The following is a 19,487-nucleotide window of genomic DNA, read 5'->3' as shown; positions in this document are numbered from 1 at the left end:
AAGAGATATTCACGTCGATTCTCTGGCATCGTGCCAGCGTACTCCTTGCTGCGGCGTGTGGATGCATCGACGTTGTTACCAGGATATGGAGAGATGGGTTGTGAACTGCGGCAACTGCCGACGCGTGATCGGTGACAATCAGCCTGAGGTCGTGTTGGAAACCGACGAGGAACTCGAGGAAGATGATAACGATGAGGAGTACCAGTTAACGGCAGGTGCGAATGATCGTTTAGTTAGAATGGATCGAGAGTTGGATCGATATCGTAGTGAGGGTAGACCTAATCACTGCCATCACGAGGGATCGTACCTGTGGAATGATTTGCCGTATGCCATTGACCCTGGTATTTGGACACGTTATTATACCTTTATCAGAAATTTCGTGACTCTGTATCGGGAACGAGACCTGTACATTCACGGTAGTGTGCGTCTCCCCGTGGAACCGACCCGAGAGATTAGAAGTTATCTGTACCGTCTATTCGTCTACAACACCCCTTATTATACGTATAGCTTGATCCGAATTCAAAGGTTCAGACTCTTCTTTAGACGCGTGGAAGGACAAAGGGATATTGAGATTCGACAACTGTGTCTACTACCTTTTCCTGGGGGTCCCTCGTTTTACCATGAGGATGGACTATGGACCTGACACTGTTTTTTTCATTCGCAGTGGACACTCATCGCAGAATGATTCACGACGCCCTTACCTATATGAGAGACTATGGAAAACCCTTCGAGACGCACAATTCCTTGACGCGTTCCTGGAATCATTTGCCTTATCCCATTCCTGTCACGGTGTGGTTCCAGTACTATCGCGAGATGGAGGCCTTTGTCCGATCCTCGGAGTTCCAAAGTCCCATGTACATTCACGGCACCGTGTTTTTTCCCCTCAATGTCATTTCGTACGATCATATACGCATGGAGGTGTATCGCATGTTTTATTTCAACACCCCTTTCTTAGTGTTCGAATTCACCTCCAGAATTAGGTTTCGGTTGTTATTGATATCTTCGTCGACGTTCGGGGACCAAATAAGGTTCGAACGTTTGTTTGTGACATCGAATGCCTCGATTACTCTGTACCACAATGGCATGGCGTGCGAGACTTGAAGAAAACAAAAGAGACTCTTTTTGAAAAAACAACAAAGTGTGTAACTTTCTTTAATTACAACAATAAAGTTTACAATTTCCAACGTTTCTTGGTTTGCATGATTTTCTTAACAATGCGTTCTGTCATGGTTTTACGTCCGGGTAATTTGTCGATGGCTTGGATCATCTTGGTGTCGGCATCCCATTTGTCCTGTAAGTTCTTGGCCCTGGAATAGTCAATGTCGTGTTGTTTGGCCAGTCGGTCCAGACGGTTGATCCCCGGGTCTCCTCGCGCCAGACGTTTCTTCAGTTTGGTACCAGGTCCCATGTACTGATAACCGGGCCAATGAAACTCGATCCCAGTCTTGGCCAACCATTTTTGGATGTCGATCCCATACCCTCGTTGACGACGACGTCGGGTACTTCTCCTCAGGGGTGGTGCCCTTTTCTTCTTACTGCGTGTCATAGCCTAGTTTTCGTCTTGGAGGAGCGTCCCAATTTTCCCAACCCGCTTGTAACTGTTCGAATGTGGTAGGCTTGGCCTTCTTGTACTTCTTTGCCTTGCCTTTAGGACTGTAACCTCCCTCGTCGTCTTCTAAGAGTGATTTCAGGAAACCTTTGGCTGCTTTGCCTACGCCTGATTTCTTCTTCAATCCTTCTTTTTTGCTCACTACTTTTTTACTTGTGGATGGAGTTTTGCCCCACGTGACTGGATCGAATGAACTGAAGGGTTTGGGGGTTTTCTTCTCCCTTTTAACACTCGGTGTAGCGGCTTCTTGTTTGATGACGATGGGGGGTGCTTGTTCTTTGTCGACTCCCTTGAGGATCTGTTTCAACAGACTTTCGACGGGTGCGTCGACCATGCCTTCGGGTTCTGTCGTTCCCTGGTACGAGATGGGACCACTTTTACCCGTCCGTATGCGTTTCACCAGTTTACCTTCCTCGGTGGCGATGGGTTTAGTCATCTTGATGGCCATGCTGTCGGGGATGCGTTTGTCGTTCAAGATGAGATGTTCTTCGGCGGCCAGACGTCCGGCTTTGTTCAACAAGGCATTCTGGCTGATCTTACCCTTGTAATAATCTTGCAATCGATTGAATTCTTGAACGGGTACCATCATGACTTCGTTCATACCTGACTCAAAGTCGTGTCAGGAAACTCGGACAATTCTCTCAAGGCCGTCTCGTAACAGTCTTGCCAGTACCGTATGGATTCGTCTTTCTTTTCCAACTCGAGTTCAAGACTTTGAACGGTTCGCTTGCCTTTACCGCACTCCCTGCACAACTCGATGCACCCACCGGGCGGCGTGGTATCTCGTTTCGTTTGACAGGTTTGACAGAAGTCACCGAACTTTAAAGCCATGTACTCTTGATACAGGTCGTGGTACCTCTTGTTCAAGTACTCGTACGAGTCTTTCCATCGGGCTTCGCGACGATTGGCGTCTTGCAACAACTGCACGAGTTTAGGAATGGTATTGGACTCTTCTTCTCTCGGCGGTAAATTGGGTATGACGTCGATCCCCTCCAGCGGGTAACCGTCCTCGCTGCGTCCTTTCACCGTACACAACATGCTTTGAAACAACCGTGTAAACCGCTCCAGAACCCCGCTCCGTTTTGGGTGAGGAGATGCTCTCTTCGACGCTTGATGGAGTTTTTGCGTCTACCCACTTCGCGCAAAACCCTTTTATGTCTTTTCAGTTTCCCATAAGTCGTTGCGTTGATGGGGATCCTCTTTTTCAGCAAATTGAGAACCATCTCGCTGATGGCGTTGATCTGATCTTTGTCGGCGTATTGCAACATCCGTTGACGTTTGTTCCGATTGGCTTCTTTCAGGACGCGCGTCAAGAAATGACGTTGTCGTCGTAACCGCTTCATCGTGGACTTATGTGCACGAGTGGATTGGCGTACTCCTTTTATCGCCTTTTACTTGCCGCTCTCTTGTAGACAGCACCCCATATGCCAAGTGATGGAACGATATCTCTGGCAAATTGTCGTTTTTCTCTTTGGTATTTTTTGTAACCTTGAGCTAGTTGTTTAAATCTTCCTTTCAGAATCGCGGCTTCCACCGGAGATAGACCTCCACCTCTTTGTTTCCTCTTCCTCCTACGAGTCCTCATGGTAACGAGTGAGGTTTACGACGTCAATCCTCGTCCTTTTATCGCTTTCCTCGACGCTTGAAGGCCGTTTGATAGGGTATCCTGCGTAAGACTCTTTCGATCTTTCCCCTGTTCTTACGGATATGTTTGTTCATTAAACCGAAGGGTCCAGCCAAAGAACCCAAACCCGCTGCTCTCATCATACTCGCCAAATCACCACCTTTCTGTCTCCTCCTCTTCCTCCTCCGTGTTCGCATGGTAACGAGTGAGGTTTACGACGTCAATCCTCGTCCTTTTATTTTCACATGATGGAGCATCGGAACGATTCGCTACCGCTATCCCACTTTTCACCTCGTCTCATCCGTTCCAACATCCTTTTGGTATGTTTGGCTTCTTGTTTGGCTCTCAGGCTTCCGATGCCTTTGGTGATACCCCAAGCCGCCTTGGGTAAACCAGCCACCACACTGACAACCCCTTCTCCCCTTTGGTACCGTCTTCTTTTAGTGGTACGTCTTCTCGAAGACGCTTTCTTTCTCCTTGACCTCTTGGGCATGTTGGTTCTGAATGAAGATTAGTACCGCGATGTCATTTTTTATAGCGGCACGTGTCGAAATCGCGTGTCGTAGTCTCGAACGTATCGGTCGTACGTGGGAGATGTGAAATCCGTCACCACGTCGTCCAACGTTTGCATCTTGGTCAAAAACCCATCCAATTCCTCTACACCACCCAGAGCGTAGTTCCGGAGTTCTGTCAGCGTCTTTTCGTACGTCGTGTAAGCGAATTGGGCCATGTCCATCTTGAACGAATACTTGAAATCGTTCCATCCTTTCAGTAAGGTGGCGAAAGCCGTCAATCCTACCACCGTGTACCCACACGGCCACAGTCAGTAAGGCCAGTCCGTTGAGAATGGCGTTACACAACTTGTAGTAACCGAACATCTGCCTTCGACACCACCAATACTTGTGGTAGAAAGCGTACAAAACGTCCAAACGTTTCAGGGAATCCAAATCCACCACGGTGTTGAAAGGTTCATCCAATAAACATACAGAAGTACTCATGACTCTTCTCCAACCAGTGCCAAACCTTGTCTGACTTTCTGTCGGGACGTTCGATCCTTTTAGCCTGTTGCTCGTATTCCCAGATCTCGTCCTTGAAGGCGGTTTCTATGGATTGGTTCAGGATGTCCCGGACTTGTCGGTAACTATCACACTCGTCCGCGATACGTTTCATGTCTTCGTGATCCATGCTGGTCGCATCCCAGTAAGAGCGAGAGCATCGGCATAGATGCAAAAAGTAGGGGAACTACTCGACTTCACTCCTCAACATCTTGATTCGAATGGTTTTTCATCGACGAGGGGGTCGTCTTTTCTTAAGTCTCACAAGTCTTCGGATCCCTCGACCCACGCCTACTCCCGCAGCACCAATGGCAGCGGTCGTTCCAGCTCGGATTCCTGTTTTCACGGCGCGGCCACCCAACGCTTTGGCCAATCCCAAGGCAGCCCCCTTGCCAATGGGTAACATCGCAGACAAGGCATTCGCAAGAGCACCGCCCCATTGCTTTCTCCTTTTCTGTCGACGGCGGCGTCTTCTCATGGTTGTTCTCAGTTACGTACACTGGTCGAATTGCGTGTGACGGTAGGTCGTTGTCCGTTTTTATAGGTAGTCGTAATCGTGTTGGTGGTCGTGATGCCCGCAATGCGACGACCCGCGGCCGTCTGTTGTTGTTGGCGTAAAATCTCTTCCAATTGTTGCTGCATCTGGGCTTGGTCGAGAACACGGTCTCCTCGCCTCCTTCTTCCTCCTCGACCCGATCGAATCGACGAAGGAGGTGTGGAGTCACTACCACTACCACCTCCGCCTCCGCCTCCACCTCTGCCTCTGCCTCTGCCTCTTCCACCGCTACCACTAGCGCTACTTCTTCTGCGGCTGCCTGAGTCACTGGAGGACGTCGGTGTATTTTGACGTGGGACGCGTCTAGGTCGTTTCCCTCCTCGAACGGCTCGTGACAAAGGTGTGGAGTCTGTTATCCTGGGTGCACCGACACCCGCTGTGACGTTGGAGCGCGACACTGATCCAGCACTACCGACACCCACCGTGACGTTGGTCTGTGGCGCACCCGAGCCAGGAGTGCCTACTCCGACGGGCGAGACGTTGGGCAGGGGCGGTGTCGCCAGTGACGATAGCGGTGAAGGAGGAGTGTTCAGACTCACACCTACACCCGCTGCAGGCGGAATCGGAGTACTCGTTCGATTCGGTGTCCCCCAAGGCGAATAATCGTTCAGAGCCGAGAGGTTGAAATCGTCACTACCATAAGAGCTCATTTTTATCCATTCCCCTCTCTCTTTCTATCTTCTTCTCGGCGAGTTCTCGTTGCTTATGAACCAAATAATCGAAACCTTCACCATTATATGCGTTTATGATGGACCTCACTTGACGATAACTCTCGCATTCTGTGACCTGTCTCATCGGTTCGAAGTCCAGCTCATTGGGATTCATGCAGTATTTGAGTCTGGTCTTGCATAGGACAATGAAAAGCGGAAACCACTCGACCTCGCTCCTCAGCATGACGGTGTCACAAACTGATGGCATCGTACGAATCCGTCGTCTTTTAACACATGGCTGAGGACGCGTTGATCGTCCTGACTGGCTGGATGAAGATCCAATAGCATGTAACCGTAAGGTCGGTCGGTGACCTTTCGAAACGTGTCCAACACGTCCTGCCATTGCGTGGGAAACGATTGCAGTAATAGATTTCGTATCCCCAACTGATCCCGAGGGTTCTTGAAAGCCGCGATGTAATGAGCGTTTCGGGAAATGGTCTTGGCGAATTTTCCGTTAGGGAATAGATCCTGACACAAGTAAATCACCGTGATGTTCCGATGATGCGAGTGTTTGGTGAAGAGATCCAACACGCGCTTGTCGTTACCACCCTCGTCCATCAGGTCGTCCAATACCAACACACCCCCTCCAGGAAACCATCGGGGTAACTGTTCGCTGTCGGGGATGCCCTCGTAAAACTTGACTCCACCCTTCTTGAGCTTTTGAAAACCATCTTGCCACGATCCGTAGCAGTAACGAATACTCTTCGGTGTTTGTTGGAACAAGTCGCCGTTCTCCAAGAGCAGTTTGGTGGTGAACACCGTCTTACCGCACCCCGACGGACCCGCTATCAACAAACTCGACGGAGTGTGAAATTGAAACGCTTTGCGCCGTCCCATGATCTTGAAATGGTCCAGGGTCTCGAGACGCTCCGTTTTTATCCGAACAACTTGGCCAATGGGGTCTTGACGGCCGGGATGCGTCTCAACAGACCCAATAGGGTGACCTTACGATTGAAACAGATGGGTTTTTTCTTGGCACGACTCCTGATCTTGGCCATGGCTCTCTTGGCAGCGGCTCTCTTGGGACGCTTGGCAGGCGCCGATCTCTTTTTTCGAGGTTTCTTGGCGAATTTACTCAAATCTCCGAACTTGTCCTCGTAGCAATGCCTCTTTTTCATTCTTCTTTTCCTATCTTCCTTCTCGGAAAGATTCGGCTTGGCGGGCGCTCTCTTGCGTTTCCTACGCGTGGTCACAGTCGCTGGTAATTCACCGGTGTCAAGGACAGACGGCGGTTGAAAAGACACTTGTCTTCTGGCGGGTTGAAGTATTTTAAGATTGAGCCGTCTTTTCGGCGGTTGGTTTTTCTTGAAATGAGCTGCACTGGGTTGAGGCGTCTTTCCACCCGCTTTTCCATAGCGTTTTTCTAACCTGGCTATGACGTCGTCCAAATGTCTATGCCCTTGAAACTGAAGAGCCATGATGTGTCTTGTTTTGTCAGTAAATCCATAATGAACAATTTTATTTTCCGTCGCACCTTTTTATGCACTCGCAAAGTGATGGTGTAAGGACTTAGTGCCGTAGCGAAGAACGTGCCAATACGGGTAACACTTGTAATCTCTACTAGCGTTCGTTTGAATCCTGGCTCTGATACTCAGGTGGAACAGAACGTATCGAAGCCAATGATCTTTCTCCCGGTCCAGTATGAATCGGACTCGACGGTAACTGTCGCAATCCAAAATGCGTTCCATGACCTGTCGAAGAGGATCGTCCGAAGACAATTTCGTACTCTCTTTTCGACACAGTTCTAAGAATCGAGGGAACCATCTGCCTTCACCACGCAACATCCTTGTTCTCTCAAAAATGAACACTTTTTATTTCGAACAGCTTACTTTATAACAAATGACGCACTCCTCCGGAGGAACCGCACGTGTCCTGGTGACACGGGGTTTTACAAATCTTGCGCCAGGCCAACTCGTCCACAATCAAACGTTCTACCATGTGTCCTACTTTACGATCGTTCTCCACAAACTCGTTTTTCTTAAAACGATTCAAGAACTCGTTCATGTCACGACCTTCGGCTCGGTCGATCAGGAACATCAGGGCGTAACCGCCGCAACTCTGACTGAACAGGGACTGTAGACTCCTGCCGTTGTGAATCTGGTACTTGAAATGACGATCCAACCATTCTTGGATCGGTTCGGCGGTTCCGTACGCGTCCAACGGTAGACCGTAACTGTCCAGTATCTCGCACTTGTTCTTGTCGGCCCACAAAGCGATCCAATGCACGCCCGGTTTGTCGTGAGGGTCCGTGTTCACGATGTAAGCGGTCGGTCCTTCTTGGGGGAGTGTCCTGGGAAGCCGATCGCAAGGTACCGTGCCGTAAAAGACACAGCGTAGGGACGGATTCGTCCGGGCCAAATGATCCAATTGTATATTATTCAAGGCTACTTTCTCCATTTTTTTCTTCTTTCATTGGTACACGTCGTAGATGACGACTCGGTTCTCGTTGATCTCAAGCAAGTTCTCGAATTCGCCGTACAACAAGATGGTCAGGTTTTCTCCCGGATTGGCTCCGAAATCGATCACCAGACGCAGTTCACCTTCATGCTTGGGATTCAACACTGGACTGTCCAAACATCCATTGGCTGTGTTGTCAAATACAAACATGTTGCATCTCTTGCCGTTCCCCCAGTCCACTTTTCTGACCATGTTTCCTTTTCCCCTGCACAAAGCTCCTGAGGCTTGGAGGAATCTGTAGTAGCCTCTCTGATCTTTACTGTCCCCATCGTGTTGGAGTTCCAAGGTCTCGTAGGGGTACTCTTCACCTCTCACCAATTGTTTGATGGAAGCCAGATTGAATTTTCCAAAATTGAACGGACTCTCGGTGATGGTTCCATTGAAGGCAGCTTGTTTCAACAACAACACCACTAGTCTATTAGGCAGCTTATTGTGGAAAGGATTGCTGCACTCAAAATGACGATTGTCGTTGGGATGCGAGTAAGTGCGAATTTCACCTCTCACCGTGGGGTAAGTGGCCACTCTTCCACCTTTCAGACTGGTCATGATCTCTCGGTACACCGAGGGAGTCACTCTCACTTGAGACAGGAACAATCTCACTTTCACGTCGGCTTCAGTCAGGCTCAGAGTACTGGCACCATGCCATCGGATGGTCCACATGGCTGGGGTATTGAAGTACATGTCGATCTGGATCTGCACGCCAGGTAACAGTAGTTTACTGAGATGAAACACTTCCAGGAAAGGTTTGAACCTCAAAGTCACGGCTTTTCCATCTAGAAACTGGGCTCGTCCCAGGACCACGTTCTTGAGATCTTGGGGTAAAGCAGTATAATCGTTGTGAGGAGTACCAAAATCCAGCTTATTGGCAGTAAATTCATCGGCCTCTCCGTCGTCGGGTACACCGAGACAGTTGTACCAAGCGCTGGGTGTCAGGATCGATTCACCGTCGTCTCGGTCGTGGTTCAACAGGGTCTCGATGTAGGCTTTGAGGTGGTAAGTGTCCGTCTGGGGGCTGATGAAAGTACCATTCAATCTCACATTGATCTGTTTGAAGAGGGTGTGGGCCAGATTATTGGCGAGTCCCATGACATCCGCGGTCAGCAGATTCGAAGCGTCACTTTTCTTGACCGTCAATTCCACTTCGAAGAAACTCTCGTTCAAGTCGATAAAGTCTTCTTGAGGATCGACTTGGAAGGTCACTGGATTGATCCCCGTATTGAACGGGTTGATTCTCACCAAACGTCGAGACGACATGCTGACATCCGTGGGAGGGGTACTGAACATGTTCAGACGAGGGTTACGAACCCCCGCCGAACGGGCATGAGCCACGATGTCCGTCATCGTCTACGTCGTCGTCGTCTTCGTCTCCTTCTCAGGGCCGACTGCACCCAACGATAGTTCGGGCGTTTTGATCGGGACGGGAAGATCGATCCGCCTTTATACGTTCGTCGTATCGGGATAAGTCTCACGCGCCTCGAGTAAATGGGATTTATACTCCAAATAGATCTTTTCTCACTTTTTTCGCTAACGCCCGTTTGATCTCTTGCGTCGCTTTACGTTTCACAGCTCGTTTCGCTCCTCTCTTGACCCCGGCGAGTCCACCTCTCCAATTGGGCTTTCCTCCCTTGCCGCCCGAATTTAAACCTTTCAGACCCTCCGTGGCCGCCTCGGTGATAAAGTCTCGGAGAACGCCGGGACCGCGTTTCTTGACACCTCTCCAAGCCATGCCGAATCCGTCTCCGGATTGCTTTATTTTATCGGGATGAAATCGTACCAACGTTCCACCGATCATTCTTTCTTAAAGTGTAACGTCACGATCGTATTGCCAGGTCCAAAGGTCACCAGTTCTCCAGTTGTCTCAGCCACTTGCACCTCTATTATGTCGTGGACGTCTTTGCGCACGGGAATATATTGAATGTGGTAAGGTTCGAAATACTGAACACCCGCACCTCTTCGAATCAAGTTGACCTCTCTCAGTAAATCCGTGACTTGATTTCCCACCACGCCACTTCCTCCCACGTCGGAGTAGACGAACAAAGATCGCGAACTGTTTCCCACCACCACCTCGAAAGATTTGTTCAGGTTCAGAAAACGCCAATTGCAATAGATGCTGAGTTTTAAAAAATCTCCATTTCCTCCTTTATCCGTGATGACAGCCCAAAAGACAGGTGATCCGTCAGCGTCGTGTACGTCCCCGACGACGCTGATGTCTGGAATGACGTCGTCGATGAATTCGATCTGCAAGTTAGGTCCCAGATTATAACCACTGCCGTTTTTTTCGAGCCATCCCATTTTACAAGCCAGTTCAACATTGATGTGGAATGCAGGGACGTCCGTGATCGGACGTAAGGTGTTTTTGTTGTCCGTGACTAGGTCTTCGCCTTCCCACTTGAACTTGACGTAGGTTCTTTTCCCGTCGTTATTGACATATTTGGCTCCATTTTTGGGTCCAGAGTTTTTGAAGAAGCGTTGTCGATCGAAATAGGCGATCATGGATTTCATGAGTCCAACACCCTCCACGTTGTAAAATACCTTATTGAGGTCATCCGTATCGAAGTAAGCTTCTCCATACGAGGAGTAACTACTCGATTCTATGCGTCTCCAGGCGAAAAAGGACAAGATGGTTTTATCCCCAGAAGCGGTGAAGGCAGGCAGGGTCACGTGCGCATCCGGCATGGCGATGCTACTCATTCCCACTTTCCATCCTCCGCTTCCATTCAGGCGTATGGGGCGGGGTAACCTGATCTTGAAATGGTTCGACTTGTTGTCCGGGAACTCGCTCTTACTGCTGTGACTGGGTAAGCTGACGTAAAAATCACTCATCCTTTCTTGAAATGCAACGTGATCGTGGTCACGCCCGACGCAAAGTCCACCAGTCGTCCGTCGTTCTCAGACACCTGCGTCTCGACAATGTCCAAAAAGGTCGTGCGCACCGGTAGATATAGGATGTGTCTCGGTTGAAGGTCGACCACGTCCGGATCGTAACGAACCTGTTTCAACATGTCCGTGACTTGATTCCCCGTCACCATACTCTGTCCCACATTTGAATACACGAACAAGGAACGACGCTCGTGACCGAACGCTTCCTCGTAACTGCGATCCAGGTCCGTGAAAACCCAATTGATGAAACAACTCAAATGTAAGGTGTCCGGGTCGATCTTGTAAAATAGTTCGTCCCCGTCATTCTGTCCTATGATCAAGTCTGTGGCCGTGGGTATGACTTCCTTGGGAAATTCTTTCCTCAAGTGGGGTCCCAAGACGTAACCCGGTTGTCCGTTCTGCAATGTTCCCCTCTTGACCCATTTCATCTTCTTGGCCAATTTGATGCCGATGGACATTTGAGGAAACACGCGTTTACCGTTGATCAGGAGACTGAGGCACGTTCTCGAGTTGTCGAGTACGTATTCTCCATGCTCGGCCCGATGCATGACCGTGTACAGCAATTCGGTGGGATCGTCGGGTTTGCTCTTTTTCTTGTACATGGTCACGTCATCATCCGTTCTAGATCTCAACCTATGCATGTATCGATCTCGTATCGCGTTCAGTAACTCGGTACCGGTCCTCGGCGTGAATTCCAAATCGCCTTCTCTCGTCACAGAAGAGACCTGGGTGTATAGGTTTCGATCCGCGTTCAACATATCGATCCACCAGATTTCAAACAGAAGAGAATCTTTCAAGTCCATCTTACGCACCGCGGACGGAAACGAGAGGTCGCTGATACCCACTTTCCAACCCGACTCTCTCAACTGCAACGGGTTCGGCAGACGATTCTTGAAACTGTTGGCCTTGTTGTCCGGGAACTCGCTCGTGCTGGCATTGCTCATCAGTTGCACGTAAAAGTCGTCGTCAGACTCATTCATCCTTGAAGTGTAATGTCACCGACGTCACGCCCGATGCAAAGTCCACCAATCGTCCGTCGTTCTCGGCCAATTGCACCTCCACTATATCCAAAACGTTGCTGCGCACAGGTTTATATTGAATCTGATTCGGTTCGTACGTCGTCTTGATCGGGTCGTGGGGGACTTCTCTAAAGAGATCCGTCACTCGATTCCCCGTGATCGTGCTACGACCCACATTCGAATACAGGTACATGGGACTGCGAGGCGGGGGGAGGTCCGGATGAACGACGACTCCGCTATTGTAGGTCTTGGCGTATTCCTCGTCCAGGTAACTGAAGCGCCAGTTGCAATAGGGACTGAGCTGTAACGTCCCGCTGCTGTCCAAATTCCAAAATTCGTGAGATCGATTGTCGCTATGATCGGTCCAGTCTTTCTTGAAATCAGACGGGACTTTGTCGTTGGGAAAGATCTTGATCATATTCATGTTCAAGTGAACGGAGTAATACGATTCCTCGCGAATCAAACCCAACTTCTTGACCAGTTTAGGACCAAAATACACTCTGGGACGATGTCTTTCTCCGGACTCGTTGTGGAACGTGTCGGTGTTGTCGATAATCAAATCGTTGCCCTCCCATCGGATCACGGGGTAGTATTTTTTCCCGTCCGGTGCTCGTAGACTTTCGTTGGCGTGATCCATGTAATGATACAGGCGTTCGTGAAAACGATTGATGAGGTATTGCATGAGAGATTTACCACTCGTCACCTTGTGTCGGTCACGGTTCAGTTCCTTCCCGTAGACGTTAAATTGTACGATGTATAGACCAGGACGCCACGTAAAACCGTCGGATTGCAAGATGAACGTTTCAATGGTCCACTCCATACCGAACACATGATCGTCGTCGTCAAAGTCGTGCGCTTGAGGGACTGGTACTTGATGCGGTCGTGACGGAGGAATCGGGTAAGACACGCTCGCCAATCCCACTTTCCATTCCTTGTCGGATTCAAACAGGAGCGGATACGGTAGACGGTTCTTGAAACTGTTGGCCTTGTTGTCCGTGAACTCGCTCGTACTGGCATTGCTCAACAACTGCGCGTAAAAGTCTTTCATTTTTTCGTCTTTGGCTTTTTGGTCACGTACAAGCCTTTTTTATCCACCCAACTGTCGTACTTGACTGGCCAACCTTTCCAACGCACCAAGACTTTATCCCCTTTTCGTTTGACGATCTTGTCGATGCGGAACAGATCGTCGTCTTTCACGTTCACCTTTTGCAAATCTTGCGCGTAAAACGTGCCCTCGACCGCCGTGCCGTCCCATTCTTCCACCTTGTACGTGGTGACCTTCCCAGGACGCACCCGACGTATCACAAACACCTCCTCGGTCCAACCGGGTAAATACCCTTTCTTGAACTGTCGGAACTTCTTGTTCAGTCTCACACGGTCCCCGACTTTGAGTGGAGGTCGTCTCGATTTTTTCCCCTTTTTCTTCCCGTAAAGAGTCTCCCACACGTCCTCGCTATTGCCTAAAGTCACTTGATCGGGAGCCATCTTGATACTACGATGATACGATCGATTGTACCCTCGGACCAGATCTTGTAACACGGGCACAAACGTCATCGTATTCTTCACGGTGAAGTATCGGTACAAACGTTCCTTCAGGGTCCGATTGAACCGTTCCACCACACTGGATTTCGTATCCCCACGCGTCGAAAAATGATGAATGCCTTTCTGCTTCATCAAATCCTGAAACGTCTTGTTGTAGAATTCCTTTCCGTCGTCCGTCTGGAGATTGATGGGTTTTCTATCTCCTTTCAAGATCTTAGCCATGGCTTCCGTCACCGCTTTACCCGTCTTGCTCTTCAAGGGCTGGACCCAGGCGTGCTTGGAAAACACGTCCACCACCGTCAAGAGATAACGAAACCCTTTATTGTACCTGGCGATATTGATCACCTCGATCAGGTCGGCCGTCCACTACTCGTCGATGCCGAACACCACCACCGGGACCGTGGGAAAACGACGACGTCTGGGTTTGTGCAACGTGTACCCCAAATCCCGTTGCAGGACCTCGCGAGCACGTCGTACCGAGATCTTATTGGCCTTGGCGAATCGCGTCAGACCACCCAGACTACCGGGTCTGGAAGGATCCCGATACCGTCCCAGTAACGTCCCGGTCGAAAGCGGCTTTTGCTTCTTTTGACCTTTCTTCATAGTCGATAAAGTTTGTAAACGCACTGTCTCCACAACTCGAAACGCTGCTCACGTACCTCGAGATACTTCTTAAATGAATCGGGTTGCCGTTTCAACCACAAGATATAAACGACAAAACGCATCACGTTGGGTTCGACGTCGGTATAGTCAAACACCTCCAAGGGCGAATCACTTAAATGATCAGGGATGGGTTCACCCTTACCGTATCGCTCGTAGACTCTAGCGCACTTGGAACACAAGGTCGTCCAACACCATCGATCGGCCGTGGTCGCACACACTCTCGAGATCAACCAACTCAAGGCATGAGACATAATGATTTGAACCCAATTCTTTATTTCGACTTTCTTATATGTACAAAAAACGTCGTGCCTAATTGGTTCTTACGTAAAAACAACTCTGATTGGCTAAACGAAAAAGAAGGCGAAAAAAAGACTAGTCTGAATCCGAAAAGTATTGAACATATTCCGAGTTCTTACATTCCTGACCATACTCATTATCACAGTCTTCCTCATAGGTATCCATGGCATAATATTTACAATTCCTCCAATCACAATCCCCTTTACCGGGTCTCCACTTCAGGGCTTCCTCCTCGTTCCCATTCACATAGAATGCTTGTCGCATACTCTCTCTACACTCACCACACAGGTCATCCTCATCCGCTTCTAGGGCACGAAAGAAAAACCGATCCTTCCACAGATCACGCTGACGCATGACATCGTAGATCAACTCTTCCAACTTCAGACACGTTTCCTTGTGAGCGCACCTGTTGAAAGTCAGTATCTCCTCCATCCTGGGACTCTTGTCGGACTCCAACACCCGTCGTGATAGGTCACGAGCGAACCGCAAGGGTTCAAACAGATCACGGATGGCATCGCTCATCATGTACGTGAGGTGATCCGTGGCGATCAAACAGGCACGCTCTGCGTCCAGGGAGGGATCTCGACAATGAATGAATTTGAAATGACCGCTACCACTTCTGTACATCACGCGACACCACTCACCACAGAAAAGGTAAACATTTTCGTTCCTCTTCATCATCTCCAAAATCGTACCACCCCAGTCAGGACAACGTCTCATCAAGAGCTCAAAAGACCACAGACAATCGGGTATTTGACCTAACGGTTCGAAGAGATTGTCAAAAATGTACATGTCCACTCTGGCATCCGGAATGGCATCGAGATCTCTTAAAGTGTGTACCTTCTGATCCACGATCTGCTCCACTAGGTCCCGAATCTGGTTCGAGTTACTGTAGTAAGTCATATTAACCCCTCTCCGACAGCCTCGTTAAACTTCTTTCCTTCTCGATCCGCTAGCTTCGCGATATCCAAGCCCGACAAATGAGGATAGCTCTCTCTGTCGCACCAGTCTATCATGTGCCTCTGGAGCCTATAGTACAAAGGGGAGACAAGACGTAACTCCAAGTCAAATATCTTCACATGCAACGGTTTTTCGCCTTCTTCGAGTCTAGCCAAAATCTCAGAAGCTAGATTCAACTGCTGTTTCAGATCTTCAATGATCTCTTTCACGTCTCTCTCATCCAAAATCCTATGAGTCATCACCGCGTCAAGAGCAAGTCGAGAATGATTCACCGCGTCTAACGGGCTCCTTTTATACCCGCGCCGTGGATCCACTTTCACTCCGTACTTTCACGGATCACGCGCCCTTTTTCAGATCCACCAATCGGAACGAAGACCGTCACATGATCCCATCACACCACACGTCACCGATTGGTCGTAAAAAACGTCCATAAAGTCGAACCACGCATTCCATCACGAGTCACTTTTCAGTAGTCGTCATGGATTCACACGTCGAACCCGACAGGAAAAAGAAAAAATCGTCCAAAAAGAAGGAGGCGCGTAAGAAACTGAAACTGCTCCTACCCAAGAGAGTGGAAGGAGAAGTAGGAGGTAAACTACAATCCACCTTAGATAGATGGTTATTCAAAAAACCTCGTTCCAGTCTACGTTTCAACGAACGCGTCCTCTTCAAAGAGATCACCCCGGACTCGGTCAGTTGGACCACCGTCCCTCTCAAAGGCTTCTCGCGACCATGGAGCGCCTTTTCGATCAAACGCCAAGAATGTAGAAGCCAAATGAAAAGTAACCATTACAAGCGAAGGCAAAGACTGACACCCAAGAACGTGCGAAAAACCACACACATCCTAGAAACCATGCTACGAGAAAACACCTTGTTGGGATACTAAATCAATCTCTCTTCCTCGTAATAGACTCAAAGCTACCTGCCATTCAAGGCGGATGCTTGACCGTGATGAGAGAATCACCTCCTCGAACCATGCAAGTCCTGCAAGTACTGGAACCCCTGGGACTCGGCAAATTCAGGAAAGACAACCTCGTAGAATTACCACCTGAAGTGGATGACCAAGGAGAATCCACCGAAGTACAAGTGTTGGAGGAATTCGACCCCGATCAGTTCCTGAACCAACTGAAAACACAAGATTACACCTGCCCGCGTTGCATGGTACCCATGGAATTTGGAAGAGTGAAAACCCCCGAAGGTGGTACCTGGTGGGAGTATTACCGATGTCCCTCTTCCAGATTCTACACCAAGTGTTATGTGACCTGTGGTGCCAAAGAGGTGAGCACTTACCTGAGACGCGTCGAAGAACAGACCCACCCCTGCTACAGGAACATCGACCCAGCTCGTTTCCGATGTCTATGCAACAAGTCCCTGGTCTTAGCCACCTCCCACTCCCAGTACAACCCAGACAGGCTCTATCTCAAGTGTCCCAAGCGTAACTGCAAGTTCTTCCAATGGATCGACGAATACCCACGAGGAGTCGCCCAAGACATACTGATTCATGGACAGAACCCAAACTAAGAAAAGAGACACACAGACAGTTTTTTGTAAAAACACACTCTGATTTTTAATTCACATTTCTTTTTTTACATGTTGGGTAATCTATCGTTCGCGTCGATCATCGCTCGCATTGTCACTTGATTACATGAGTTAAAAGTACTATAATAAAAATTAATGACATTGACATAACGTCTCGCTGTGTTCTTCTGTCTACGAGTCCACGTGGACTGAAAAGGCTCGAAACCGTAGCACAACATAAGTCTGTGAAACGTGATCCGGTCCACGGGCGGCTTCACCTTCACGTCCCATAGAAGGTTCCTTCTAATGGCCAGCATCGAGTTAAATAAAGTTCTACCGAAACTCTTCTCGATTCTACGGTACCTGCTCTGACTTCGGGTCCAGTTCTCTCTATGTTCATCCATAAAGAACAGGATTTGGTGAAGCATCACCTCCAGCTGACTAGAGTCTTTGAGCTGTATCAACCATCGTCGGCCTGACAACAAATCCCGGATGGGAAAATCCATGTCCTCGTAAAATCGGGTCCAGGGTGCGTCCATTTGGTCAATGGCTTCCTCATAGGTGACCTCGGGCTTTCTAGGTACATGGTTTTGTAAACCAATCTCTCTCAAGGCCATGACTGCGCTCAATACAAGTGAAGACACTCAGAGTGAAGACCGGGGCGACGCGGATTCGCTTTATGCAGATCCGTCCAGCCAATCACAGATCGAGACGAAGTCACGTGTCACCCCAGACCCAGGGGATAGGGGTATCCCCCTACCACGCCCACTCACGGTAGGAGACTGGACACCATTACACCGCGTGTATAAAATAAGCGAGTCGGACCGTCAAAGGCACTCTGAGTTATTTCAACTTGTATGAGCGCCCATTACAGAAGACTGTGGATACTATCGTTGCTGTGGCTTCTCAAGGTACCAAGTGAGTATGGAAGTATTAGAGCGGTGTAACGTAGAGTTGACTACCTGGGAAAAGCGGGTGAGAGAGTGGATGAACGACGAAGAAGAAGAGACCCCTTTGTACAGGGACCTAGAACAACTTTCAGGCTTTATCGAGGTGGCCCTGGACCAACTAGATCTTTTGGGGCTGGAAGAGAGGTTGGGGGTCCTTGACGAGGACGACACCAATGATTTGGTGATTCATGTAGACTGGGTCCGCAACACTTACCAACAATTGCTTCAATTTTAGACATGGAACCCGACCCCCATTGTTACGTTTGCAAGCAAACCAGACCATGCTGCCCCCTACCGCTTCTACAGTTGAGTAAACGTGGGACCCACGACCAATTCGTACGTACACTCACGGGACCCTTGAGAGAAGCCTGGGGACTAGGGTGCGTCTTTGAAACCTGCTGCAAGGCCATCTATGGCATGTATCCCAATTATGAGACCTCCCGTTACGAAGCCGTCTTCCTGGGGAACCATTATGATGAAGCCATGTCACGTGTCAAGCATGTGAAATCTTTTTATGAAGACAAAATGGGCGCCAGTCATCAGGACTGTGCACACGTCTCACCCTGTAATAACAAGTGGAATGACCAATAAAAAGTTGTTTTTGTTCTATTTTCAGACTCCATGTCATTTTTCCTAAACCATGACATCCCCAAAACCAAGTCCTAAAGAGGTAAGCGCTTCGATGGTCTAATGGTTAAGACGTTGAGTTGTGGCCTCAAAGACCCAGGTTCGATTCCTGGTCGGGGCATTAAAAAATTTTTTCTTTTTCCATAGAGACCCCTGGCCTGTAAAATACGTTTGGACGAACCCCACCCCGACGAAGATGTCATGCTCCTCTTCCTCACCCAACATTTTCCCTACCCCTGGTACATGAGAAGAGACCTCTCCAAAGTCTGGCCCTTCGGACGCGTTTTCGAATCCACCTCAGGCTTTCACGGAGAATTTCTCACTCCCCAAACCATGATGCTAGCCCTCGTGTACCTGGGAACCGATGACGTGCAAGCAATCAAGATGATGCAAAAAATCACACAACAAACCATGTACATTCTCTCGTTAAAGGATCTTTATTAATTACAGGCATGATTAAAATGTTTTTTTCACTCTGTGGGTGGTAGTGGTGCAATTTCTTTGATAAATGCTTGGTACGCCAACTCTTCTCTGTTGTCCCAACTGCTCTTCCACGCTTCCCATCCGGCCAAAAATCCATCCGGCAACTTCTCCAAACACACTGGGTCTTTAAACGATCTTGACTGGTCAGCAAGCATCTTCTCAGACAGGAGTCTTCGGAACCTCATCACATCATCCGCCAGCTTCGTAATTTCTTTCCTCAGGAGGTCATCCATCGCGCGAGAAACGGCGTTCTTCATTATCTTTCCAAGAATACCCTCATGAACAGCATCCATCACTTTCACCGCAAATTCCTCTCTCGTCATGTCGTCTGGAAATTCCTCTTCAGGAACACTAATCACCTCCACCTTCGTCTTGCTCTCCTCTGAAGCCATCTCGTCACTGTGATCTCCAAACAACAATGCTAAAACCGCCAACTCAACACCCTTTTATCCTCATCCGAACCCGCTATCATTGGTTCACACCCTATTTGGTCATCCACGTGACAACCTCGATTTCATGTTGCCCTATATGCGCATG

At 49.1% G+C, this 19,487-nt stretch overlaps 1 protein-coding gene and 1 non-coding gene across 2 annotated transcripts; one reads left to right on the top strand and one right to left on the bottom strand.

Annotated features, from left to right (window-relative positions):
* Positions 1 to 14,415: 14,415 nt before the first annotated feature.
* LOC145487201 (uncharacterized) lies at positions 14,416 to 15,325 on the bottom strand. The gene has a single exon (XM_081465928.1). It carries the CDS (start codon positions 15,313 to 15,315, stop codon positions 14,488 to 14,490), a length of 828 nt encoding a protein of 275 aa, XP_081322054.1. The 5' UTR covers positions 15,316 to 15,325; the 3' UTR covers positions 14,416 to 14,487.
* Positions 15,326 to 18,516: 3,191 nt separating this feature from the next.
* Trnah-gug (transfer RNA histidin (anticodon GUG)) lies at positions 18,517 to 18,588 on the top strand. Its single transcript has one exon. It is a non-coding gene; the product is annotated as a tRNA-His (tRNA).
* The last annotated feature ends 899 nt before the right edge of the window (positions 18,589 to 19,487 follow it).

Source organism: Orbicella franksi, chromosome 5, assembly GCF_964199315.1.
Source record: "Orbicella franksi chromosome 5, jaOrbFran1.1, whole genome shotgun sequence".
Classification (NCBI taxonomy): domain Eukaryota; kingdom Metazoa; phylum Cnidaria; class Anthozoa; order Scleractinia; family Merulinidae; genus Orbicella; species Orbicella franksi.
The sequence above is the reverse complement of the archived record's forward strand: the minus strand, read 5'-3'. Positions and strand labels throughout refer to the sequence as shown.

What these genes read in the sequence shown, in the direction of transcription:
- LOC145487201 (XM_081465928.1), bottom strand. Translation starts at nt 15,315, where the DNA reads ATGACTTACTACAGTAACTCGAACCAGATTCGGGACCTAGTGGAGCAG.